The sequence below is a fragment of the Ochotona curzoniae genome, unplaced genomic scaffold, assembly GCF_017591425.1.
Source record: "Ochotona curzoniae isolate NIBS_2020 unplaced genomic scaffold, NIBS_Ocur_1.0 contig_21, whole genome shotgun sequence".
Classification (NCBI taxonomy): domain Eukaryota; kingdom Metazoa; phylum Chordata; class Mammalia; order Lagomorpha; family Ochotonidae; genus Ochotona; species Ochotona curzoniae.
The window spans coordinates 7893076-7921045 of NW_024465322.1; the positions used below are offsets into that span (position 1 = coordinate 7893076).

General features: G+C 39.8%; 1 protein-coding gene across 1 annotated transcript in view; it reads right to left on the reverse strand.

Moving 5' to 3' along the window:
- Nucleotides 1–6667: 6667 nt before the first annotated feature.
- Nucleotides 6668–27970, reverse strand: part of PDGFC (platelet derived growth factor C) — a 111775-nt gene continuing 90472 nt past the window's right edge. The window contains exons 4-6 of the mRNA XM_040971320.1: nt 17938–18145; nt 12970–13187; nt 6668–8204 (exon numbers count right to left, since the gene is read on the reverse strand). Of these exons, the coding sequence (XP_040827254.1) occupies nt 8088–8204; nt 12970–13187; nt 17938–18145 (543 nt within the window). The 3' untranslated portion in view covers nt 6668–8087. The remainder of the gene's footprint in view (nt 8205–12969; nt 13188–17937; nt 18146–27970) is intronic.

Consider the following 27970-nt stretch of genomic DNA (forward strand, 5'->3'; position numbering starts at 1 on the left):
GCTGTGTCCAAGACCTGGTCTATACAAAGATGCTTACTTCATGGTTATTCTGAGAACTGAAGACAGTAAACTAAGCAAGAAACAAAGAATTAATGATGGGTAAGGAAGCCAGAAGTGGTGAGGATGAAGAAAAGCCCAGCGACAGCTCTGTAGGATCCATAGATTCCTGTTTAAGATAAAATGAGGAAGGACTCGCTGCTTTGGCTCAACTGGCTAACCCGCCCCCTCCAAGCACCAGCATACCATATAGATGGATACAGGTGGCACTTCATGTCCCAGCTACCCCACTTTCCATCCAGCTCCCTGCTTGAGAGTTGATGAAGCAGTGGAGGACGGACTAAACTTCGGACTTGCTGCACTCATGTTGGAGACCTGGAAGAAATTCCTGACTCTTGGCTTCGGATCTGCTCAGTTCCAGTGACACTGGAGAAGTTTATCACAGAACATGGTAGCAGAACACAGAAGAGGATTGGTGACTGTTATTGAGAAAGTATAGTGGTAATGAGAAATAATTATTTATTATTATTATTTATTAAGAGAAACCAAACCAATAGCCTCTTCTGAAATTAGCATTCAGTGAAACACTTCATCAGGAACATACTCGGCATTATTTATGATTCTCATGTTGAAAAATTCCTTAGAAAAGATTACCAAAATTTGATTTTTGGTTGATTGGAAGGAGGAATGCATACTTCCTGGAACAGGGAGAACATCAGATTTTAGGTGGGAAAATATTGCAGCAGGGACCAACTAACTAAAAAGTTAGCAACCCATCAGGGTCATGTGGCAGGCAAAAAGCCCTTCCGCATTTTATCCTATCTAAATCAAGACTGTACTGCCTAAGCCATATGGTTTTTCTCTAAGCATGTGGTGGAGTTTGCATTCTTAGGGGATCCGGAGGCCAAGGAGGGGAGGGCCTCAACATCGGAACATGTGAAAATCAGGTGGCCGCAATGTTGGAGGTGAATTCAAAATTGGCCAGAGGTTAATGTGCTTAAGCTTAAGTTACACTCTCTGTCATCTTGCTCATAATTTCACCAAAGAAGTTCTGTTTTCTTTCCTCATAATTATCACTGACATACATCTGGCAACTTAATCCATGAGAATCTTCCTGTAATTCTGCATGGAAGTCAAATTCACCTTGCTTTGAGTTGGTGCACGGAAGCATGCTTGAACTTCACGTTTTGGAGGAGTTGGGCCTCTAGCCTGATTCCCACAGGCCCTCATTTGCAGGATCTGCTTTTGCTGGGCCTAAAGTGCCGATGAAAGAGATAATCTCTAAGAGCAACACACTCCTTCCTGCTGTGTGACCTCCTTCGGCCCATCCAGTCTACTGGATACTTAGGAGTCAGATTTACTCCTACCATCATTCTCTAGAAATTCTGAATTTAAGATTTACAACCACAGTATCTATCAGCACCATGTATTTGCTGCATCATTTATTAATAACCATTTTTGTAAGCACAAATGCCTTCTAACGGTGTTAGATAAGCATTCACAAAATGTTTATGTGTAACCTTGTGAAACTCAGAGATAATTTCAAGGGCATCCACCAGCTCTCTCTTGATGTACCAAACTACACAAACAGGTTTCTGCAGCAAAAATTTTAAAATAAGGACACATTGCTAATGCTATTGCTCTGAGAAAACGCTAATAAAGTCTTCCTATTTTCCTTGATCTCAAACATTTATAACTTCTTTTTCTAGAAGGGCAGATTAATATGACACTTAGACACAAGAATCCACAACAAAATTTTCCCAGTCACATATTATCAATAGCTTGTAAACTTTGAAATCGAATCAATCAATCAATCAATACTATAGAAACCCCTTAATATGCAGGATGGGAAATTCTTTTTATGCTTATGAATAACACCAATTAAACGAGTAGTTATTGCATGTGCAAAACGTAAGCTGGTATTTTAGAGGGGTATGATGAACTGTTTCTAAGCGATGAGAACAGGGGAGAGGGCTGCCGTGGGAACCTGAGCAGGAGAGGAGCTGGGCTGTACAGATTAAGTCGCTTGTCAAATGTTAAAGTGTCTTTGAACCAAACGCTGAGGAGCTATAACTTCAAGGTGATGTATCAGTACATTAGTGACTTAATCCAACATCATGCTAGATAGATATGCAACTATGCAATTACCTTGTAGATACTCTCTAATTGTAGATAGAGAGTAGAGGGTATCATGAGCTATTTTTAAAAACACATATTTTAAAGGCCGAGAGAGATGCAAACAAAGAAAGGGAGAGGGAGAAAGAAAAAGAGAAAGATCACCCACCCTGGTTCTCTTCACCAATGCCTGTAACGACTGAGGATGGACCAGGCAGATGCTGGAAGTCAGGAACTCAGTCGAGATCTCCCACGTAGGTGGCAGGAACCCAAGCACTCCGTCACCTGCTGCCTGCCAGGGTGTGCTTGGACATAAGCTTTGTTTACTCGGGAAAGCTTATAACCCAATTGAACAGCAGACGAATGTGCATGCGAAGATCTTGACATCTTCCATGAACAGAAACCAAATCAGAACCTCCTACTTTCCTTCAGATGTTTTTACATGTCCATGTATGATGTTGAGCAATTACTCAGTCATGTCACAATCCCACTTCCTGACTCAATCTCCAGCTGCAAAAATTAAGACGAAAAACTCTCCACAAAAAGCAATCATCACAAAGAATTGAACCTTCTTTGGATAAAAGTTTAAAAACAAATCACTTTGATTTATTACCATCCCAGTTAAGACTGCGACAAGGCTTACATCTTGTTGACAACAATTTGTATGTCTTTATTCCACAAACATGACAGGACATATTGTCAAAACAGATAAACTTTGTAATACAGTAAAATTATAATGGAACCGATCATTCACATTAAGTCAGCAAACTCGACAACTATAATTATTGTGTTTTCCAGAAAACCTCTACAAATACTCAACACAAAATTGGTCAGATTAAACCTTCTCTTTCTTTTTCCTTGAGGTCAGTTTCTTACAGCAATGACAAAGTTGAGATTCTTTGAGGTTCCAAGGCTTTGAGGTATGAATGTACATGAAGCCCATTCAGTTGCTTCACTTTGACTGCTATTCAAATTCTGGCTAATTCACATTTTTAGATTACAGAGGTAAGCCAGAAAACAAAGCAAATCAAACCATAGTCAATGAATTATTCACATAATTTCTACTGTCCTCATAATAGATTTTTTTTCCCCTTCAGTAGGTATGAGGTGTTGATTGATTTGTGAATAGGCATTTGAAAGTCAGATTGTCAGTCTGGAAATTTGGAAGATATTTACTACCAAAAATGTTAGCTTCCAGATTAAGAGAAATTAATTCCAGTCCTTGTTCATTAGAGATGCATCTTACTTTCTAGATTTTAAAGCAGCGGGTTCTCCAGTTTGCCCATCGCTATTAATTACCTAGACATTTTGGTTATATGAGAGCTAGATCACACACACAAAAAAAAATTATCGTTAGAATCAAAACAATCTTTGTTTTTCACCTATTTTCCAACATCCAGGCAAAGGGGGGTGGTATCACAGAAACAAAAGTCCAACAAAAAACGAATCTCCCACTGAAAAGGACATATTTCATGGAATGAATTTCAGAGGAAGTTAGTTAAGGAATGAGGGGTAGCTTACAGCAAGGCTTAAAGTTAATTCTCTTCTAGCTTCTCTTTCCAGAAATAGTACAGGAACGATTCGAAGCATCCTTACTAATCCAGCTGGTTTTGAAGAAAAGCATTTCGAGGTGGCAGCATTATCATTTCTCTCGCGCGAGAAGATAAAAATGATTTCAGAGGCAGCATGGAGATTGGGAAGCTGGGAGTGAGGCCTCGGGCCTGGGAATCAGAACAGAACCCTATGCTGCCTGTTCCCTTCGCCCCGCGCCATGAGAAATGGGCACACACTTCTTCCAGAGTCAACCTCAACAGAAGACATTGGGAGAGCTGACAGCCGTCCTTCACCAAAGATCACACGTTTCCTCTAGCTGCTCCCTGCTCCTGCCACCAGCAGAAATAGAAAACTAAACTGAGTTTATGGAAGAGTGAGACCGGAACCATGAATTCACCCCTCCCACATCCCAGGAAATGGTATTCCGGTGGGAAACTACGCATTCTGTAAATGACTGGGAAAAAGTAAATTTAAGGCATGAAAATAAAGCAAACATCTCGAATTATAAAAAGGAAAGAAGGAAGAAAGGAGGAGTGGGAGAAGGAGAGATAGCCACATTTTAAAAATAAACAAAGAAAATCCCATTAAGTACTTCCCATTGTTCATTTTAAAAGGAGGGGCAGTGAGAGGGAGTTTTTCACATGCTGGTTCACTCCCCAAGCTGGGTCTGGGCTTCATTCAGGGCTCCCACATGGATGGAAGGAACCGAAAGACTGAAGCATTACATGCTGTTTCACAGATCCATTAGAGAGGAGCTGCATCAGAAATGGAGCAGCTGGGACAGGAGCTCACATTTCAACATGGGACATAGCTATTGCTCAATCTGCTGCATCCCAATGTCCACTTCTCATTTTGGTTCTAGAAATATTCGTGCATATAAGTGGTATCTCATTTGTGACTTTCATTTATGTTTTTCTAATGACAAATGATGTTTACTCTCTGTTTTAAAAAACTGCTTCTTTGAAAGGCAGACTGACAGAGGGAGAGAGACTAAAGACGAGAGATCTTCCATTTGCTGCTTAACTCCCCCGAAGGGTTATAACACTTCAGGCTGGGACAAGCAGAAAGTTGAGTCAAGAGTTCTACCTGAGTTACCCACTGAGTTAGGAGGGTCCAGATTCTTGGGCCATATTCTGCTACCCTCCAAAGCACACCCACAGTAATCTGGATCAGAACTGGAATAGCCAGGAATTGAACCAGCACCCTAACAAGGAATAAAGGCATCAAAAGCAGCATAACTGAACTTGCTGTGTCACAGTGTGACCTCAGCGTGGACTAGCATGTTGTGTACTTACTGGCTATTGGTATATTTTCCTTGCCAAATACCTAGTTCAAACTCTTTGCTTGTTTTTCCATTGCGTTGCTTTTTTATCTGAGTTGTAGGAACCATTTACATACTATGATATGAGAATTTAATCTGATATGATTTGAAAATATCTTCGCTTTATTATGAGGGTTGATTACGTTTATGTTCCTTTCTGTGATGAAGCCCCAAATTATTTAATTTTAATGAGAGGCAGAAGACAAAATGAGGGAGAATGAGAACTCTCGTGGGCAAGTGTGCTGCAAACTGTGTACAATGACTGGGCGTAGGCTCTGGTTGCAGCCAGTAAGTCCATCAAGTCTCCTGTGAGGACACTGCAAACCCCACTTGCTTGGGCTATTACCACTGTGCCCCAGGTTTTACAATGGCCAGAATCTGGAGTTAGGAGCCAGAAGTAGAATTTCAACTTCAGCACTCTAATCAGGAATGGAGATGTCTTTAACTCGAGGTTGAAAGCCTACTGTTTCTTGATGATATGGTCCATTTTTTTTCTCTTTTCTCTCTTGTGTTCTTGGTGTCGTATCTTAGAACCACTGACTAATTCAATGACATGAAAGATTTCTTTTAAACAGATGACTTCCCAATAATTTCATAGTTTTGTTTCTTACGTTTGTGTCTTTGACTCATTTGGGAGTATGTTTTTATGCGGTGTGAGGAACGGATCCAAATTCATTCTTTAATATGCACACATGCAGTTGTCCTGGAATTGATACAGTCAATTCCATATTTCCTGGGTTTCAGAGGAACTAGGACACACATGACAAAGGGCTACTTTTGTTAAGTCAACAACACAGCATGTCTATAACTAAGTGAGGTTAGTTCCCATACCCTTCTCTCTAGTGACAGCTCCCTTCACAGACTAATTTATTTTACCTGTTAACATCTTAAGGTAAATAAAACATAAACACTTTTTAAAAGGAGTGAAAGAAGGTATCGTGAGTTCAAGGTTGGAACTGCTATTAAATCATTAAACAGATCATTTGCTCTAAGATTTCCTAGTCTTTGCGATGCTGATAAGAGCTATAAATTGTCAAGTGTCCTACATTTTCTATGGGGGTCATTAAAGTTCTGTTTGTGCTCTATTCGGTAGGGCTCCAAATAGTAAAATATAAGAAAATAAAGCAGTGCATCTCTACTTACGTGATTTCTTTATTTTTTATGTGACTGGGGAAGGGCAGGAGTGAAGGATGCAGAATCTGAAACATGAGAGAGTGGTCTGAAGCTGACTGGTTCTGGGCAGCAGACGTTGCTCAGAGGTTCAATCCCTGAGAAAAGGGAGTTCAAGACACTGGTCCTCACAGAGCATCCCTGTTGGGCACCATTCTTTAAAAAAATAGGCTATGTGAAACATTTTCAGAATAAATCAATTTGTGCTCACCCCATTTAGTCGTTGCCTTTGAATATGGAGACACGAGTAGAAACTTACAAGGTTTTTCCTTCTTCCCAGCTTTGGGCTGCAAAGAGGCAATCACTGAGCAATCATGAGTCACCTATTGCCAATCGCATATGATTTTCAGGTCAGATGAGATTTAGTTTAGCAAAAATGATGAGGAAAACCAGTGAGGACAACAAAGATGTGTTCAACATTGAAGGAAGTTGAAGAGAGAAAGTTTGCATGTGTGTATGCACACAGGAACAGACACATGCGCCCAGACACACAGACAGTTTCTCCCCAAAATAGCCACATTCTTTTATTTGATGAGTTTCATACAATTTTAATTAAAATAGTCACCACATAACCTAGGCACAATAGAAAGCATTTTACAAGCAAAGAATTTTTTTTTTTTTACCGGGTTTCTTGTCCATCGCCAAAGAGTACAGTAAGTGGACTGGTTAAAGGCTCTACCTCTGTACATAAAAATATCCATGTATTTATACAAGTGTATGGAACAGAGTTTAAAGATAATAAAACTGTAACATCGCAATAAATAGAATGTGTCCCTACAGCACAGTAGAGTATGCTTTGTCAGGGAGCTGCCAAGTCTTTGCTTCAACGTGTTTTATGTCCTGTTGAGCCAGGCTCACAGTTTGCCCACAATTGCTAGGTTAGCAATGACTGTGTGTCTATTTCCATATGTGTTTCCTTGCATCTCCAATGAGAGGGGTGGAAGATAAATCATTGAATTCTTTTTCAAAAAAATAGGTTACCAACTTACCAATCTGTGGACCTCCCACTTCTTTTTTTTTTTTTTAAAAACGTAGGTTACTCTAAGCTCTAGCACCATACAAAAATGAAATACATGTGTTTTTGTCAGAGCAACAATATTTTATATCATCTTTGTTCCTCTGGCTATAACCATTCTTTTTAGAAAAAAAAATTACCACGCTAAAAATAGTTGATCTAGGTTGTCATACAAAAGAATATTAAATACCTTTGGTAAAAATAGATATATTTAACAAGATTAGAAAAGACAACAGTTATAATGTCAAAACGAGAATATAAAATGTACACAATAAAACAAATAAACCAACTTTAGATAAAGTGAAGATAAGGCCACTCTTTCAAGGTCTGCCTCTTCCAAACCGTCAGCATAGTTCTTTTCTTTTAAATGGCAGAGGTTCTGTTAAGAGATATGGAAAATCCAGTCTTTCTTTTCAGCAAGACACGTGTGTCATTCCTAACAACAGGTTCCTTTTTAAAAACCAAGCTTGTAGAACATAGAAAATTCTGGTTTACATATGTGAATATAAGGGAACATTTCCAGATCTTCTGTGATTTGAGGCTCAGGACAGCAGGGTTGTGAAGGGGGCAGCAGGAGTCCCTACTCACAGTCCCTCTGTCCTATCTCGTCACGTAAGTACAGAAGGCAGCTAGTGACATGGGAACATGGTGACTCTGGAACCAGCGAATGGTCCACAACACTTGACTTTTTTCCCAGGATGGAAGAGCTTTTCTCTGTCCTTTGGGCCTTCTCTTAAACCAGCTGTTGCACAACTCCTAATTCCTGTGGTATCTCCTCTTGCAGAATGCGCTGCAAATCCTGAAGATGGAAGGATCTTGAAGCAAACAAGTGAGGTTATGGATGGAGATCATGCCTAAGTTCTCTATCGCATCAGCTGCTCGGTGCAGCTCCAGGAAAGGGCCAGGGGCGTGCCTTTACCCCCCAGTGTTCCCTCTGCACACACAGTCACACGCCTCGTGATGCTCCAGCGCCACATCCGTGAGCGATTTATGCAAACCCCTGACGCCGATCTTTGGTCTCAACTGAAGGACCTGGAAAGGAACAAGGGAAATTCACCTTTACAACGAATGTCTGTAAATACTGATTTCATGCATAAGAAATGCTACAGAAGAGAATGGTGGGCCACGCTAAGACAAGCTGTCTGACTTCCAGTGAACAGGACAGGCTTTGAATAAACTCCCTACCGAAGCACAACTGCAGTGTCAGCGCCACTGCTCGACATGACCTTGTCCACAATGTGGAATCTCACGGAGTTGGAACAAAGAACACACGTTACCTGGGAGGACTCCTAATGAAACTCTGGATTCCGCTTATCTAACTGTACGAGTGAAAAATTTCACCTCAAGAATTTTGGAGCTACTAAGGCACAAGGCATTTTTCGGCTTGTTGGATTCTTCTCCCATTCATTTATTCCCACGTTTAATAAATATTTATCCTTGAAGCCATGCACTCAAGTACAGGAGTACTGTGCAAAGAAACATGATCACGGCACAGCTGAGCCTGCTCAGTGATGCCACTCATTAATTTTCTTGGCTACACTTCAAGTCCTCTATAAACTTGATGAGATGGATTAGATGTACTTCATAGACACCGGTTTCAGTCACAGCTCACTTTGTGCAGCTGGATCCTACTGTGCACTTCAAGGAGGTTTCCGTTCGGATGATGGAGATTTCTAATAAACACACACACAGAGCAAAACAGACGCCAATACTGAACACATTTTCTTTTCAGCTCTACAATGAAGGGATGTGGCTGTGCATTTTATTAGGGACTTCAGTGTTTGACAGTAGTTACACATCCAAGCATATTGAATTCTTTCTTATTGTGGACATGACACGTGCTCAGTGCACGTCATCATGCGAAGTTGACTAGCATTTTTTGATTTCTTGATACGGCACAGATAACTTAAGACGGCAACTTCTGAAACCTATTATTGTAAATTTTCACCGATTCAGACAGGCAAGTCAGCTCTCATGACCGCTTCATTCAAAGACTTACCAAGAGAAAACTATGCATAACTCATGTGGTTATATCAGACGTTAATTAGCTAACATTTTTTGAATGCTTACTGGGTGCCAGGCACAATAATAATGTTTTCACATACTTTAACTCACAAGAATTCTATGAAGTAATTTACAATTATTACCCCTATTTTACACATGAGAGACCAGCTGTTGTTTGTACCTTTGCCAAACTTGAATTATTAGTAATAGATCATTGTATAAAGACTTAGAATATCGCTACTCATACTTTCCATTTATTTAGTAACTTTCTTCCTAGAGAGATAAACTTCAAAGTCTTATATAAAAATTATCAGAAACAGTAAGCCTTCAGAGTCGCTAAGACATTTCATAACTGCAGAACAAAGCAATGGCCACCACTCTATTTACCCTGATGTGAAACTGAATCCAATCTTTTCTAAATGTTTTCTTGTATCAGAACTGTTAGAAAAAGTCTACTAAACTTGGTATTAAATGTTTTTGAGCAATCTACAGCGGCATCCGATCAAATTGCCTCTGAGATATACTCTCACTGTAGGTTGTTTCTGGAACGAGGTTGGACGGGTAAGAAAAATTACAGCACGGACATAATTCCTGTGCTTGCTGCCTTTCATGTGCACGTTTTCTTCCATCAATTCCATCTATGTGCATTTTTCCTCAAAACAAACAGACCTAAGGTTTAGAGCAGAACCAAGATATAGGGAGCTAAGCAACTTGTCCAAGTCCCACAGGGTACAGGCAGTGGATTCAACACTGGGGTATCTGGCTGTGCAGTGTTCTCAGGCACTACACTGTCCAGTTTTCTTAGTTTTTTTATTATCACTAGATTTGTTAGAAATGAGGAGAAATGAACAGTAATGCAGAACTAGTAAAAGTTCTCTAATAAAAATGTCTTTAAAGTCCCATTGAAGTAGACGCAGAGAAGGAAATAGGAGATTACTGTCTGGACATACTCAGTGAGGAGGAACTAACTAGTTATGACCGGACACGGAAGCCACTAGCAAGCTGTTTAAGGAACAGGTGAGGTCCAACTTTATACATGTAGAAGCAAATGACTGCTTTTATGAAAACTTCTGTTCAGTGGGTGGAAAGATTGTTAAAGAAATGTATCTGCTTGGCTAAAATGGTTTCCATACAAGAGGGACAAGCATGGCCACAAGAGAGGCTGGGCCATTGCTATGGTATGGCAGGTAAAGCTGCCGATTCCAATGGAGCTGATTGGATTCCGAGCTGCTCAACTCCTAATACAGCTACTTGTTCACATACTTTGACAAGCAGTGGAAGATGCCTCAAGTCTTTAGGCCTGAATTAATCCTTCATTTGCTTTCCTATACCATTTTTATTGTGTTTCGTTCAGCCATTATGGGTGTTAAAAATTTGAAAGACAAGAGTTGCGCCAAGAAAGTGAGAGAGAAATCCATTGGTTAGTTCACTTTCTAAGTAGCTGCATTTGTTGGGGATGGGCCAGGCGGAAAACAGGAACCTGGAATTTTTATGACACCTATGCATTATTTCTGTAAGGCGGGATGACTTCAAGCTGAAATCTGAATAATCATGAAAAAGAATTAAACTCATCATAGTGCTTCTTTAACTTAGTTAAACCTCTTGGTTCAGATTAATGATTATCAACCACCCAGTAAGGCAGTTTTAGGTCATGTTAAAACATTCCCAAGTGTTGACAGGAAGTACTAGGCTGAAACTTTATTTCCACAATACAGGATTTTTTATAAGGATGATGAATTATGGTAAATGAATAATCTTTTTTTCTATACGGTAATTTTACAAATGCATCACTGAAAATTTAATGCATAAAAATGAAATATTCTTGCCATCAGAAATATTCATTAGAAATGTGGACTATGTACCTGATATATCCACACTTACTGGTATCTGGGAGACATTGAGAGAAACTAACAGGACATCACAGAGATAGACACACATCTATAGTGAAGTGTGGACGCAGGTGCACACACATGTATGGGACATTAATATATAACCCACCTCACCCAAAGACTGTGAAATCATGGAATAATGTCATTCTAGAAGAAGGCCATTGAGCCCAAGGATCTGTCCACAGCCCCGTTTGAAGCAGATATGACACATGTGCAGCAACTTTCTGGAGAATCCTAAGCTAAGCTGGCTTTACAAGACATTGACAAAGGTAGCATGGAGGACGATATGCTTGCCTTGGGGACTGAGTTTGACCCTCCCTACCATGCAGACTCAGCGTCTGATATATTAGTTTTAAAATGCTAATATGTCAAGTCTGAGTTTTATAGATCTTAGAATGGAAGCTTTAAATGCTAATTTGTTACTGACTGCAGTAATTCCTTAAATAAACTTTGCATAATACTTGCTTAGCAACTGCAAAACTGAACGGATTTTTAGGTGGGAAAAGATCACTCCACATTCTCATTGCATGCTTTCATGTTATGCCAAGCAGCTCTGATATATGTACAACCCTTAAGGCATCTCCATTTTAATGTTCTTTTAAAACTACCATGGTAAGGTTTTTTGTGTGTGTGTCTTTTTTTTTTTTTTTTTCTAGATTCCCAAATTTGGAGTAGTAGCAAGACCTGCTTGGAGCTCCAAGCACTGCTATCCTTGACTGTTTAAGTTGAAACCTTGTAGGAGCCTCTGTATCTCTAACATAGAAGCTTATGGAAGCATAATGGATTAGTGCCTGAAACACCATCATTTCATTGGTTAGCGTCCTGGTTGCTCCACTTCCAATCCAGATTCCAGCTATGCGCCTGGAGAAGCAGCAAAAGCTGGTCCATACACCCATGTGGGAGATCTAGATGACCCAGGCCACTGGGGGATCTTGGCAGAATAAATCAGTGATAAACCAGGATTTCAGCTGCCAGTACAACTTGGCAAAGATAGACAAAGCAAATCCTATGAAGTCTTACGTGTAGATTAGTTAACCAAGGAAGATTCTACTGAGGTCTCTCGGAGTATAAAAACCACTGTACTTACGAAGTAGATATTTGTTCTGTATTATGACTCAGTGTGGTGGGAACATTAAAAGTAAGGAAAAGAATGCGTGATGAGATGAGACCCAAAGCACAGATGTGGGGTTTACATCATCTAACTTTTCTGCTGAAATACTTGGTAACTCATTGAGAAAGGGCATCTCCCCAGTGAACACAGCCGTGCGTGTCATGAGTCAAAAGATGAGCTGGGATTGAACATTTCCCAGCACTGATGGGAATGCTGCAGCGTTGGGGACAATGAATCGGAACGTATCATAATAAGATTGCCTTAAATCCTGAGTATAAAGACATGAGAAATAAACAATCTGTAAAATGCTCTGCAAGCTATCTGAATCTGCATGATTTGGAACAATGACTGGTAAAATTATGAATGTGACTCCTGGCACGTGCCCAAGTTGGCTGAAAAATAAAAGAAATACCAAAGATCTTTCTCCAAAACAGTCTGTGATTCGTCCCCCAGTTGATCTTGGAAAGTTTCCCTTCATATTTTGAAAATTTTTAACTTTGAAAAAATTTGTCTTTTTTTTCCTTCTAAATATTTTTTTTTTTTTGTATGCAAAGCAAAGCTTCCTTGACCACCCTGGATGTACATTAGAAGTATAAGCTTTTTAAATCCCTAATTCTCAGGTGTTTAAATAAGATTTTGATTTGGAAAAAAGAAATGAAAACAAACTATTTGTAGACCTGCTTTTTTTCCATGAAGCCTACATCTCCACCCAAAACATGAATCCAATTTCAATGAGCTGCTTCATTGTGAGACCCAAGTCACTGGATTAAACCCTGGAGAAGTAGATGCTCACCTCATGATATTTTTTAGTGACTTTGCTGGGGACACATTGGCATTCGTTGCAGTTGTGGAGACAACAGGCACAATTTCCACCACAGCGTTTAACCAGCAGGCAACCTGGCCAGAAAATGGTATCGGTTCTCTTCAATTCTTCCCTTATGGACACGGAGAAGTTGCGCGGTGTGCAGCTGTAAAGTCTCACCTCCTCTTTCAGAAGGTTCAGATCCACCACTAAAAGACACAGGAGAAATGAAAGGGGATTGGATGCCCACATTGCAGGCTTCAATGGACTTCATTCAACTCCTTGTATTACAAAAAAAAAAAAAAAATCTAGTTATTTCATGAACAATCGCCCCAACAATATTCCTTCTTATTTTAACTAGGTTTTTCGGGCTATACAGTTCACAAATTGAACTTTCTATTTCATTGTAAACAAAGCTTCATTATTCTTCATTATGACTAAGTGACCAATAAAGAGATGCTGTTGTGCAATATTAAGAACAGAGCCAAAAAGACAGTTGAGAGCTATAAATAGGAAACTTTATAGAGGAAAGAAAAAAAAAGGCTGTTCCTTTTAACCTTAGTTTAAAAAAAAAGTAGACAAGGAGAGCATTGGAGGGAAGACTAGAATGTAAAAGGATGAATGCTTTGATTTAAAAGCCAGCACAATTTTTAAAGGGACTACAGGCTCATATAATTAATGAAGAACAAGTTAGTGCAACCTGTCAACAAAGCTTTCTATGTAATCGTTAAGACGGAGGGAATCATAACACACATTTGAAAAAAAAAAAGAACACTTGAAGACATTCAAGTGGACCAGGAGTGACTAAACTATACATTTTCAACATTTGTCGAAAAGCACAGCTTCAAACACACTGAGATTTAGATTAACTGGATTCCCTCGGGTTTCTATCCTTCCCTTGCTAAGAGATGGAAGAAACGCCTAATTTATAACCATTGTGTCTACTCTTTCAGAAAGTTGTTTAACTATATTGTGCTTTATTTGAAAAGAATACCTAATTGTGAAGACCAAACAAAATACTCTTTCTTCCAATGGCTGCAGTAAATCCCTGAAATATCACCGTTTTTAACTACAAAATGAGAGTGCTTTAAGAAAATTATTTCAAAGCAAAATGTCATGTTTAGTATAAATTTATAACTAACACATGAATATCAGTTAGTTCATAAGACGGATACCCACAATTACGATCTCCGTATTATAGTCCTGCCTATTTTGTCCCCCTCTGGGACCCTTCAAATAAAATAACTCCAAAAAAATCTGAAGAGTTTCAGGCAACGAAAACTGCTTTAGGTTTGTATTTTCAAAGCTAGTTTTCTTTTAAATTATCTAATAAATATTGTTAAAACCTTTTCATTCATTTGGAACACAGAACTATGAACTGAAGGAAAAATGCTTTCCAGGAGAAGATGGCTTTACTGGAAATAATCACAATGTAAATGTTATTGTAAATAATATATAATAAATAATATCATAAAATGTTAATGTAAACATTACAAAATATTTGCTAAATTCTTCCCTATTGTTAGAATGGCAAGGTAACTAAGAACCAAATGTTTGTTTTCATGGCGTTATCATGCACACAATCAGGATTTTGTGAACTGTGAAAGGGATGTGATTTGAGCATTTCCATGAAATTGAGGATAAGATGATGCACATGTAATTATAAATGACAAACATGCACAACAGAATGGACTACACCAAGGTGAATTATCGGAGAGCTACAGGCAGTGCTAGCTCAAAGTGCCCATTTCAACACTCAGTTCAGCTAAAAATCCTCTTTCAGTGTAGTAGAAAATCATGGATGTGAATGATTCCTTTTTCATCTGAAAATGGTCCTGTGAAAGCAAAGCTTTGAAAAATTTAAAAGCAAGTGAGTTCGTCCTTAGCAGCATCTTGAGGAGACCAACAAATTTGCTAGTAAAGTTAATGAGATTATTATACTAAATGATGTCACATTTTCCTGATATCATCTTGCTGAACAGTATATGCATACATTCCTCTTTTGTTGTTAAAACCACATACTGATCTATTTGAAAGTCCTCCCTAGAAGTGACTACACAAAGCAAGAAAAACTTTAGGACATGTACAAACTTAAAATCTGCTTGTCAAATTTTTCCATGTTTAAGATGTTTGTTTCTTTTAAGAATCTATGAAATTGTTAGTTTTCAAAGGCCAGTCACCTACCTCAAATAGACACATTATTAAACACATTATTTCATGAAATAAAAAAAGAGAGAGACTATGTTCCCTTTAAAATGTTTACTAACTCACAATAAAAGGCTAGATTGGCTTCCCAAGGGAACTAAATTGTGGTACCTGTTACAATGGGAAAGCTTCAACACACTTTCACCTTAGCTGCCACTCATTTATCATGTTTGACAAAAAGTCAAAAACTCATTTTAAGTACTAGTTAAGCTTGACTTGGAAAAAAAAAAAACCTGACTTTTAAAAAAACTTTCTGGTGCAGTAACAACATCTGAATAAAAATCCCAAACCCAAGGAATTAAAAAACAAAAACATGAACTTAGTCCACAGTGGGCTAAGAATGCAATTAGGAATTTTAAATCCGGCACACATCATATTTGAAACTTATGTCTCCCATTCCTACGGTTTTAAATTCACACAAACTTCATTAAAATAAATCATACAACTAGAATCTTGTGTCATAAATTCTCACATGTTGTCCAGAACTTCTAGGCAAAAAAAAGAAAGAAAGAAAGAGAGAGAGAAAGAGAGAGAGAGAGAAAGAAAGAAAGAAAGAAAGAAAGAAAGAAAGAAAGAAAGAAAGAAAGAAAGAAAGAAAGAAAGAAAGAAAGAAAGAAAGAAAGAAAGAAAGAAAGAAAGAAAGAAAGAAATACAGTGGGACAAAAAAGCAAATAAACAAGAAAGAATACCAAAGAGGAAAAAGAGATCATGGCCCAACTAGACATTTTTGTAGGATAACTAAGATTTTTTTCCCCTGTGAAATCACTATAAAATATAAGTCTGCTTTCAAATTCTTCCTCCTTTCCATCATTGGTTCTGAAGACAATGCAGGTATTGTTTCCTTGTTCAATAAAGAAGACGTTGGACACATCACCAGTCAATGTCGTTATTCCTAGCGCAAATATTATGAATATTGTTAAGTTTTACCACAAAGGCTGACACTGACAGAAAAAAAAAATCATGACCATGTTTCTCTTTGTTAGTTGTTCATTCCTTTAAGATACTTGATCTAAGGATATTCTCTTACTTTAATGCAATCTGAGGGTGGTCTTTCTAAGATGAATGTGGTAACACTGTGATATGTTTATTCTGTGGAAAATCTATTTCAGTGTCTAATTAGAAGCTTTTAAAAAGGGTTCCTCCTTGTCTCTCTGTACAAAGGCTCTCGGGATGCAAGTTGGCTTCGTCTGCATGGATGTTAACCCACACCTGCACGTTAGTTTACGTAGAGTTCCAAAAATATACACTGCTTTTCTCGCACTTACTATGTGCTTAAAACGTTAACAGTTTTGGCAAACTGCAAAAGGCTTCAATTTGGAAAGTGTTAAATGAAGATTTGAAAGGTGTGTTCAGCGCGGAATGCTCTGAGTGCATGCTAGCCTCTGGCCAAGTCTTGTTGGAGCATCAGGTTTGAAGATTCGTGCATAGGGCCTGGTGAAGATTGAGATTTCTGAGATGGAACCTAGAGATTAATACTTTTCATCCCCTTGCTTCTTACAGATCAAGGTGCTAGCAGACTTGGAATTTTCTCACAAATGCTCTACTCGTGGATGTTTGAGCTCGTCTCCCAGATTTTCATTTTCCTCTGCCTAAGTGGGAGGGATGGGGAGTGTCGTTCAGAACTTACTTAGCAAGTTGCTCATCAAGATCAAATCTTACAAATATGCATTCGTTTTCAGCATGTGGACAGGGTTCTGCCGTCCTTGGCAACCACTGCCAAGAGGAATCCACATCTGCCTGCGTGCCAAACACCAACACTGGGCAAGCCAGAACAAGCTCTGCTAAGAGGAAAGCTCCAGGCCGGAAAGGGTTGTGGCTCTCCATGTGGGAAAGGCAAGAATCCAGTTTTTTCTCACAAGATTAAGAAGAGCAAGTCTGAATCAATCTATTCTGAAGAATGTCTCAAATTCACCAAAGATGCTTCCATCCTCTGAAGTGACCAAGGGCACATTTTAATGCCTATGACAGAGTTAGTCAGATTTTCTTCCTACTTTATGATGATTCAGTTATTACACATATTCACTTGTGTCCATGATAAGAGTTGTTCTGACTCTCATGGCATTGGGACAATCGAGCTAGCCTCGTCGAAAATACAGGGAATATTATTTCCAATGTCTAGACCATGTGGAATTAGATTTAATCACCAGCACTTTCATTTTTAAAAGGAGATATGATCACAGAATCAAAAGCAACTTTTTATAGAAAACAAATGTCATCAGAATGTGACTTCCTTGAGGTCATTTTTTTTTTTTTTTGCCTCGAGAGCCATTACTATGTATCAAAGTATTTAGAACTTTTTGGTGTTAGGCTATTGAAACTGAGATACCTTGACCCATGTGAGATGTAGTGAGCAGTAATTATTTTTATATCTCCCATTACTAGCCCCAAACCGGGCTTCATGGCTCCTGCAAATCGAAATCAGTGTCTTTCAAATGCTAGGATTTCATAAGCAATCATCCATAGAAAATGCAATGGAAGACTTCACAAAAATGGTATTCTGTGAAGATAAGAACTGCAGTATTTTTCAGTAGAAGTATCCTTTTTGAATTTTTGAAGTCCACTAAATTATAATGAAGTGCCTCTTTCTCTGTACACTTTTTCCATGTTATGCCTGAATGATAAGAAAATGAGTTTGTTTAGACTTATCACTGAAGGATTTCCAACTCTTCCCGCTTAGAAGCTGTGGCTGAAGCATCTGAACCATTCGCTGCTCAGCAGCTTTAAAGGAGGGCTTCATCTGAAAGGGGAGCTTACCTCTGGATTTTCTTCCAAAAACAAAAGCCTTGCCAAGAAGTTGCCACGTTGGCCTGTACAGATCCTCCAAGTCCAGCTGCCACCTGTCTGGCTCCAGATAGCGGATAAGATCCTCCAAGGTGCTAAAGGCCGTGACAGCATTGTTGAGCAGGTCGAGCGGCAATGCAGCCGGAGGCAGCACTGAGGGGCTCACAGCCTCTGGGAATTGCTGAAAGGGAAAGGAGCCCTGTGTTAACTTGGAAACAGGACAAAGCACTCCCGTTGGACTTGCGCACAAAGTTACAGAGACTCCAGCCTGAAGACATACACAGCATGAAACTGTTCTCAACCCAAGGTACAAGTCATTACTGCTCAAGGACTTCATGGACGTGAACTTCATGAACACGACAGAATTTCCATGAACATAAACCATTGCGAATGGGGGCATCTTGCTGATACGAAAAAAAACAAAACAAAAAAAAACGAAAATATCTCCATTGCTCAGCTATGCAGCTGCACTGGAACTGTGATATAATTTCCCAAGTTTTCCACTTCTTCTTCACTTTTCATTTTCATCAGCTTGGAAAATATCATTTGATAGTGTTAGATGAGTGTAAAACTTCATATAAAATAATCTATAAGAACCAGAGCAGAACGTAGAGGAGAGTCTTTTGACATGGGAGAAAAATGAGCAAGACAAAAAATGCCTTCAAAAGATCATGTGTATACGTTTGCTTACAATATGTCTGACGTACAAAAGACGTGGCGGGCAAATCAAGAAAAACAGACAATATATGAACACCTGGTGGAACATACATGTCACAAGATTAATACCCAGAATTGATACTAAAAAAAAAAAAAGACAAATAAGGAAAATTGGCAAATTCCAGCCCATAGGTTTGAACAGCCAATTAAACCAATGAAAATATGTTAATCAGTAGTTAACAAAAAGTGAAAATAAAATAATACTTTATACACAAAAAGTAGATGCTTCAATAGTGCATTCTTTTGTTCCTCGACCTATAGAATCGTGTCATTTACAAATACAGAAAATTTGACTTTTTCCTTTCCTATTTCCATGTCTCCGACCCGTTTTCCATGCAAATTGCTGAAAAGGCAAACTTGCAGAAAAGTAATGAATAAGTAATGCATGAATAAGTTCAAGGCGGCATTGGAAAAAGCCTTTGCCTGGTCCCAGCTCTCTGAAAATGCTGCCATATCTTCCCCCCAAAATAAGATGCTGATTCTGAATTTGCTACGAAGGGGTAAATACATTTGCTGAAACATTACGTGCAAACTTTGAACAAAGTGATACAAATACTGTGGCACAAGGAAGCAAATGTATTTACTCCTACTGAGGTGATCATGGGGTTTTAAAAAAACTCGGTCACTGTTGATACAATGCATTTATAGATTTGCATATGTTGAACCATCCTTGCAACTTTAACTGCTAAGCTACCACACCGGACCCAGCCTCTCGTCTTTTCTTAATCACTAGACTACTGCCCATGTTGAAAATATTCTCAATGAGACCAAGGTTTAAAAAGCACACCCCTGCAACACAACCACACAAGTCCGTCTCCCAGGTTTGCCCCTCCCCCGCCCCCTCCGTTGAAAAGAAAAACAAAACAAGAAGAGATAATAAACAGACTTATCCAGGAGACCAGGAGCAGTCCCTCGAGACAAGAGAGGAAGTGCCAATTCTATTTAAGGCCTTGTCATGATGGTCACCCCACCCACCGGCTCAAGAAACAACCCAGTGGCTCACTGTGCACGGTGTGCGTTCTCAGAAAGAGCGGGCATGGGAAAGAGCGGTTACCAAACATCACTGAGCAGTACAGACTAATACCTTTTCTTCCTTTATTTACTTCCCCCAAATTTCTGATAAGTTAGGTATTTTTAAAAAAAAAATACTTAGAATGGTTCTGTTAAACAAACTAAATATGCATAGGGTGCCTCAGAGGTGCACTTTAATTCAGATCTCACACTTTCTCTTTGCCACTAAAATTTTACTTCGAGGTTATGTGCTGCGCTTCAACAATTCAGTGCATGCCGATGGGCAAGGACTTTTTTTTTTTTGGATCTCTGTAACAGAAGCCATTGAAACAACATCTTGACTTTTATAAGCTGGAGGGAAGTACCTGCCGGGCAGAAATGACAGCTCTGCTTACGTTCTGTTTAGTATTTCATGAGGACACATTGCCAAAGACAGAAATGGGATCTGAGTTCTCCACGCAGTGCAGTGTCCTGTCAAACAACTTCTTTCTAAAACGTCAACCAAAGCTAGGAGGATCCTAAACCAAACCAACGCCTTCACATCATTGCAAAGTTTCTGTGAATGTCAATATGACATCAAAGAGCATCGCCGAGGAGCCAACAAATGCCCGAACATTCCCCTGGAGTTGTTCACAATTGGGGCAAATGCCTCAACTTCCCAACACCTCATTTTCCTAAAGTTTGTGTAAAATGCAATTAAAATCTAAGTAAATCTTATTGCCAAAACGCTTTGAAATCCAATCATAGTTTCCTCAGAGTATACTTATTCCACGAGCTTCAAAGCACCCCAGAACTCTAAAGTACTGAAAATACACAGGTATTTATCCTACCCGTTAAGGAGTCAAACACCCTACCAAGGAATGTCTAATTGAGGCAAATGAATTTTCTGGTGTTACAAAGAATTCAGTCCATGATTAGTCATCTGAAGTCCTACGAGACACATGCTGTGGGATGGGCTGAATTGTATCTGCCTCAAACTGCTGTGCCTATCTCTTGCTATTCTCTAGTCCCTCAGAGTTGGACAGTATTTGGAGACAGTCTTTAAGAAGATAAATAAGGGACCCAGCATGGTAGCCTAGTGGCTAAAGTTCTTGCCTTGAACACACGGGGGATCCCATATGGACACAGGTTCCAATTCCAGTAGCCCTGCTTCCCGTCCAACTCCCTGCTTGTGACCTGGGAAAGCAGTCGAGGAAGGCACAAAGCTTTGGGACCCTGTACTCACAAGGCAGACCTGGAAGAGCTCTTGGCTCCTGGCTTCAGATAAACTCAGCTCCAGCTGTTGCAGTCACTTGGGGAGTGAATCAGCAGATGGAAGATCTACCTCTCTGTCTCTTCTCTCTGTATGTCTGATTTTGCAATAAAAAAAAAAATAAATCTAAAAAAAAAAACAGAAGATAACTGCTAACATAATGTTATTAGGACGTACCCTAATCCAACATGGCTCATCTCTTAGCAAGGCATGAACAGGTGCCTAGGCAGGATGCTGAGAAGATACAAGAAGCCAGGCCTGCAAGCCTAGAACAGAGGCCAGAGAAAGTAACGCTGCAGACTCTTATCTCAGACTTCCAATATCTAAACACATATCCACATATCCCTCAGTGAAGGCAGCCCATCCGAAGCTTGACTCCGCTGAGAGAGCTACTCAACAAAGTCACCAGCTTTTGCAAATGATCACAGCAGTAGGCAAAAGTTCATAGTAGGCTGCTGTATCACATGACCTCTCAGACCTCCAGGAAACAACCTGTGAGATAAAAACGTGAACCACAAAGACCCAGTGCTCTGCTGCGTCGTCCAAGGAGGGATTTTCCTCTTGCCAGAACAAAGCCAAACTGCACATGCGTCATTGTGAGTCCCATGAGCAACCCAACTGCATCTCGAAACGCTGGCGAATGCAGTCCATGAAAAGCAACATGTCATGAAAGGGTAATTGACAGACAAATGTATTTTACATTTTATTATTGCAAACAAACAGGTGACGATTTCAGATGAAGTAATTATCAGAAACAAACACGATTTCAGATGAAGTAATTATCAGAGGAACTGATGTGAAGCTCAAGACAGCAAATTTAGCTGCAAAAAATAGATTTCTGTATAGGCTTCTCTGGGATGACTTTGTACAATCACAGCTTACTATATTATATTTTATGATGACTATTCTAAATACTCTGCACATTACCATTTTGTTCCTTTATTTTAGAAAAGGCTGACTTCCTGTTTGCAACAGTCCTGAACTGCTTATACTTTCAAAATAAACAGTTGCTTATCTCTGAGAACCATAATCATCTTATTAGGGTTTTTGTGGTGAGGACCATTTTAAAAATATAGCATTCACAATGAATCTTCCTGGGATAAATACACAGACATTAATGTTTACCTCGAGTCACTTAGCAACTGCTGCAAAACTTTTAAGGCTATCCAGACTTATGTTGCAGCTTTCCTATTAGTCAACTGCACGCAATACCTTTCAAATCAATGTTTTAAAAAGTCTTTCATTCATTCTAATGGCATATCAGAAACGCAGGTTAAAATTTATCGGTGCAGTTAAAAGCAAAGCAACCAGACGTTGTGTTGGACCAATAAAACACGGTGTATGGTGGAGTACCACTCCTTGAAGATGTGTTCAGTCTGATTCATGTGTCAAGCTGATCCACTGCCCTTGTAGAGACATCTAACTGATGTCAAACAGGAGGAGCAGACAGAGACGCCTGCCAGGAACAAGTGATGGGAGGTTGTGTCAAGACACAGGAACTGCTTGGACAATTCATGTAAGCATGTTTCTTGGTCTCCCCCGCCCCAACTTCTTATCTAAAGTCATTCCCAAAGTTGTCTGGGTTATGTTTTTAAATTATTTTTAAGCCATCAAAGAAAAGCAAATGCTTGCATTCCTGCTTAAGAACAGATGTTTTAATACCATGTGGGAAATGAAGATTATGTGTTTAAGGGAGAAATCCCAGGCCAACTATATTCATAGCAAGTCTTAATATTGAATGACTCTTCCCAAAAGAGCACAGCAAGGACGACAACTTGATATATCTGAAGGAGCAGTCCCCGAGAGAGTGCACTAGGAACCTAGAAACTGTCTCACTCAGCACCTCAGGAAAGCCCTCACTCCCAAGGTCAGGGCCAAAACTGAGACCTTTGGGGCCGTAGCTTTCCTAGTTTCAGGAAAACCCTGAAACCCAATAGAATCCTGCCCAGATCCAAATAGGGAGAAGAGATGACTCGTATTGCCAAAACCGCTATCCTAAATGTGAGTAACGTTTATGGGCATTAAGCCAGTGTGCTAAGTGGAGAGATGCAACAATCGCTCCTGCCTCCATTTTCCTATCAGCATGGAACTTGAGAACCTCACAACCTCACGACAGTGGCCAATGAAGACATCACTTCGAGGAAGCCGCATGCCGAGGAAGGAATTTTACCCTGGAATTCAGCTCCTTCTTATTGGCACAGGGAAATCGTGGGCCAATGAGTCAGTCCACCCTCATGTTTTTTCACTTTCAAAGTAAAAATGTACATTTTAAAGACCAATCTATATTGAACACTAGGATTCAATAGGATGATGAAATAACACAGTTTCAAGAACAGTTTCCACAGTGGCATTGTGGAAAGCCAAAATTGTATTTTTTTTCTACTGAGATTAAAAAGAAAACATATTACACCGAATCAAAAAATGTGACAGGCCATAATAATGCTGTATAGTAATGAGGTAACCTCTAATACTTTTTTTGTCCTTAGTGCATTGAATGCATATTTGCTTCAGTATAGAATGCTTACATGAATTGTCCAAGCAGTTCCTGTGTCTTGACACAACCTCCCATCACTTGTTCCTGGCAGGCGTCTCTGTCTGCTCCTCCTGTTTGACATCAGTTAGATGTCTCTACAAGGGCAGTGGATCAGCTTGACACATGAATCAGACTGAACACATCTTCAAGGAGTGGTACTCCACCATACACCGTGTTTTATTGGTCCAACACAACGTCTGGTTGCTTTGCTTTTAACTGCACCGATAAATTCTAACCTGCGTTTCTGATATGCCATTAGAATGATCGAAGCTGGGCCAACTTTAATAATTATTTTTAAACTTATTTCATGTTCTGTGTTGAACTGTACTTTGTGGAGTAACTTCACCCATAAGTGTATTCAATGAGCTTTCTGCCCAGCATTCTTAGTACGCTGACTTGGCAAATCACAACTTGTCCCACAGGGAAACTTCCTGAATGAATTTTTTTGGTCTCCACTAAAACATATTTATATCCAGCAGCTATTCTGAATAGAAAAATGCACTTTTCTCAACAATAAGTTCTGTACGAGCAAGTCTGAGACTTCTGACAGCCGTAATGACATGCTGAGGATCTTTTTAAGAAACAGTAACTGTAGTAATATCCTATTACTATATTCACACATCTCTTGTCAGTTTCCTGATTTCATTTTCTTTGCCTGTCAACTCTATGAAAAAAAAAAAAATCTCCTACCAAAAACGCTGGATAGATAAAGCTCACTAGCCAACATTTTTAGTTAAAGATTTATTAACTTAGTTGAAATTAACAGTATTCTAGTAATAAAGGGCAGACAGAGAATTCTCCAGCTCCAGGTATGGGCCAGGCAGAAGCTGAGAGCCAGGTTTCCCACAAGGGAAGCACTTTCTACTCCCTTACCAGGCAAACTGGGAAGTCAATGGTCACAGCGAGAAGCTGGGAATCGTTTCCTTCTAACACACCCAGAGAAGCAGCAGACAATGGCTAGCGCAGTCAGGTCTCTGCCATGCACAAGAGAAACAGGGTTTGAGTGCCTGGCTCTGAGCTTCCTCTGGACATAACCTTGGCTGTGGCAGGCCTTGAAATAATATAAAGAAATCAATGGATGGGAGATTTCTCTCTTTTCCTTGCAACTTGCTTTGCTCTCTCTTCACCCGCCCACTTCCCTCTCTGCCTTCCTCTCGAACAATTACATAAAAATGAATAATATACATTTGTTTTTGTGTATTTCTAATTCTGCTGTGGGTGACAGGAGTGTGAGGGCCCCGCTGGGGCCCATAAGTCAGGCGCTGGAATCTGCACCTTGTCCCTTAGGTGTATCGTTCAGCATTATCATCAGTAAAACTCAGCTCCATCGCGATGCTTTTGGCAACTGCACCGCTCTCTCTGTTCCCGCTGCTACCAGGCTGCAAGCCCCTTTCTGATCCTCCACTGTTTTGCTCATATTTCCAGCACCGCATGGAACTGAAATTACTGCATTATCTCTCTTCCATAGCTTGCCGACTCTTCTAAAACTGGAGACAAATATTTCTCTGGCATTCTTTCTGATCCCTGACAATTTTCTGCATCTGGTGGAAAACACGAAGGAATTACTTTAAAAAATAAGCTTTGCAAAATGCTCAGCGGCCAGCAGCACTGGTGCCTGTATAAACAAGGGCCCAAGATTACTGCCAATATTTTTTTAGTGCAAAGGAAGTATCATAAAAATTAGACTAACAGTTTAATGATATTATTGCTCCTGGGAGCTCAACTGCTGGGCAGATAGGAGTATTATGGCAAAGAGACTGAGGAGTAAGGAGGCTAAAGTCTTGTTGTCTGAAACTAGACCTGCAGTTTCTCTTTTGGAGGCGCAAGGTACACACGGGATACATCATAAGCTTGAGAAGCAGCAGCAGGGCAGCAGATACCAGAATCCTTGACAGTTTTGAAAATGCACATCAGAAGGGATGTGACAATTTAAAGAGTGGAACATTCATGCATTTAGAGAAGGTAACATTCTGTCAACCAGAGCCTAGTATGATTGCTAAAACAGCAAATGTTTTCTGTATAGATGGGACCGGGCTACACCATCCAACAGAGGCAAAAAATCTCAGTAAAATTTACTGAGGTTTGAGGTCAATCGTTTATACCTTCTCGAACTGTCTCTCTGACTCCTGGCGCTGCACCTGTGTCCTGTCATGCATTTTTCCTGTGAGTTTGATGCTTGGGAACCATCTTCATTTCCCTAATCCAACCTCACCCTCCCCAAGACCTCAATGCTGCAGGTGAATTTAGACATGGTGCTGTGAAACCACTAAATAGCTTTAGGTAAATAAGAGGTACATCTGTAACCACAACTCTGGGCCCTTAATGACTTGGGGTTCGTCTGTATAATGCTAGATATACTCATCTGATTACAGAACAACAACAACCATGAAAAAAAAAACACTGGGAGTCTGATAATGAGTCAGGTACTGTTGCAGGTGGCAAGGATGAAGAAATGAGAAGAAGGAAAAAAACAGGCACACTCACTGTGCCTTTATGGGGTGCACAGGGAGAGACAGACCATAAGCCAAATTGGTAAAGCAAGAAATTATTAGATGGGGGGCTACGGTAAAGAAAAATTAAGCAGGGAGAGGGTAAGAGAGACAGAACCACCCAAGGGATAAACAGAAATGAAAGTCAGGCCTTTATGTAACCCATCACCTAAGATACGAGGAATGCCAGGGCAGATAAGCACAAGCAGGGAGTAGGTCTGTCCCAAGTAGAGCAAGGAAAGGTCATTGCATCTGGACAGGAGTTTTGAGACAGCAAGTGCCAGTGACAGGCGAATGGAATAGGAGTTGACGAATTCTCTGAATGCACTGGGGGCTGAGCTGCTAGATAAAATAGAGGATGCTCAATTACATGCGATTTTCTAGGAAACAATGAATTGATTTTTGAACATGCATGACCCAAAAGACACACCGATATTCCTCCTATTCATTGACATTCACATACAAAGTTTCACATCCTGCGTTTTCACGTGCTGGCTCTGGTAACTGTCGCAGGAGCCACAGGTGAAAGTGTGACACCACCAGAGATCAAATGAGAGTCAGCAATACTCAACTTCAGAGATTCCGAAGACAAATGGATTCAAAACACTTGTTATCACTAAAAATGTCAACATGAGAAGCTCAGCAGATGCCCTATGTCTTCCTTCCATCCAGCACCTGCCCTAATTCACAGGGAATTCAGCATTACTGTGCATTCAATAGGAAAGAAATATGTCAAATTCAAACTTATGTTAAAATTTAAACTTTCATTACAATCATCTTCTACTGAATTAGCCTCAGCAAAACTGTTTATAACTTCATGAGGAGTATAAACAGAAAAATCACAATGCTAAGAGAACTATATAAATGTGATACTATAAACATTCATGTGAAAAATACACTGTTTTGAAACTGTTTCTCAAAAATAATGATTTTAAAATAAGTTATCTTTCATGAGTCCGGCGCTGTAGCCTGGCGGCTAAAGTCCTCTCCTTGCAAGCGCCAGGATCCCATATGGGTACCACTTCTAATCCTGCAGTCCTTCTCTCCATCCAGCTCCATGCTTGTGGCCTGGGAAAGCAGTCAAGGATGGTCCAAAGCCTTGGGACTTTGCACCCTCATGAGAGACCTAGAGCAGGCTCCTGACTTCTGATTTCAAATTTGCGCAGCTCTGGCCATTGCGGTCACTTGGGAAGTGAATCATCGGATGGAAGATCTTCCTCTCTGTCTCTCCTTCTCTGTATATATATCTGACTTTCCAATAAAAAAAATTTTTTAAATAAACTTTTGAAAAAATAAGTTATCTTTCTAAACACTAACAAAAAACTACTTTTGGCCTCCTAACGATTTCATGCAGAATTTTACGCAGGAAGAATCGTGTACCAGGACTAGGAAAATGGTGGTTTTGTGTGCACTGAACAACCGCGGTTTCAGCTCGTGCTACTGTTATTCGTGATCTAGGAAGTGGTTAGTTCTGTTCTTTGGTTTGGAGGATGGAATTCTGTAATTGCTGACAGTGGTCTAACCCCTTCCTTTGAAATCCAGAGCATGGCATGATAGTGTACCACAGGGTGAAGTCTTTTTGCGATGAATTTTGGAAATTCTTTATTTTTCTGAGCCCACTGCCACAACTTGAAAGCGTTTATTTCCTGTGTTGAATGAAGTCGGTAAGGCCCAAGGCTTTTTCCTTTAACGAAATAAGGAGCGTAGACAGAGAAAAACTTATGAATTTTAAACCGCTGCACATAAAAAATAAATCTGCTTGGTCCCACTCGAGCCATATATAACACAAAGGAGAAGGGTGTGAGGCTTCAGTCGCAAACTGTACTCTGAAACGGTGAGAGATGCAGGCATTTGTCTTTGGAAATGTCTGTATAAAATTTTACATAAAACAGAAGGCTAAGCTAAACCCACGTTATCGAGGGGAGACAGAGGCGGGGAGTGTCCAAGGGCTGCGTGAACAGTAGCAGAAAGCTGGGCAGTTCGTACCAGCTGTGCGTGTTTGTA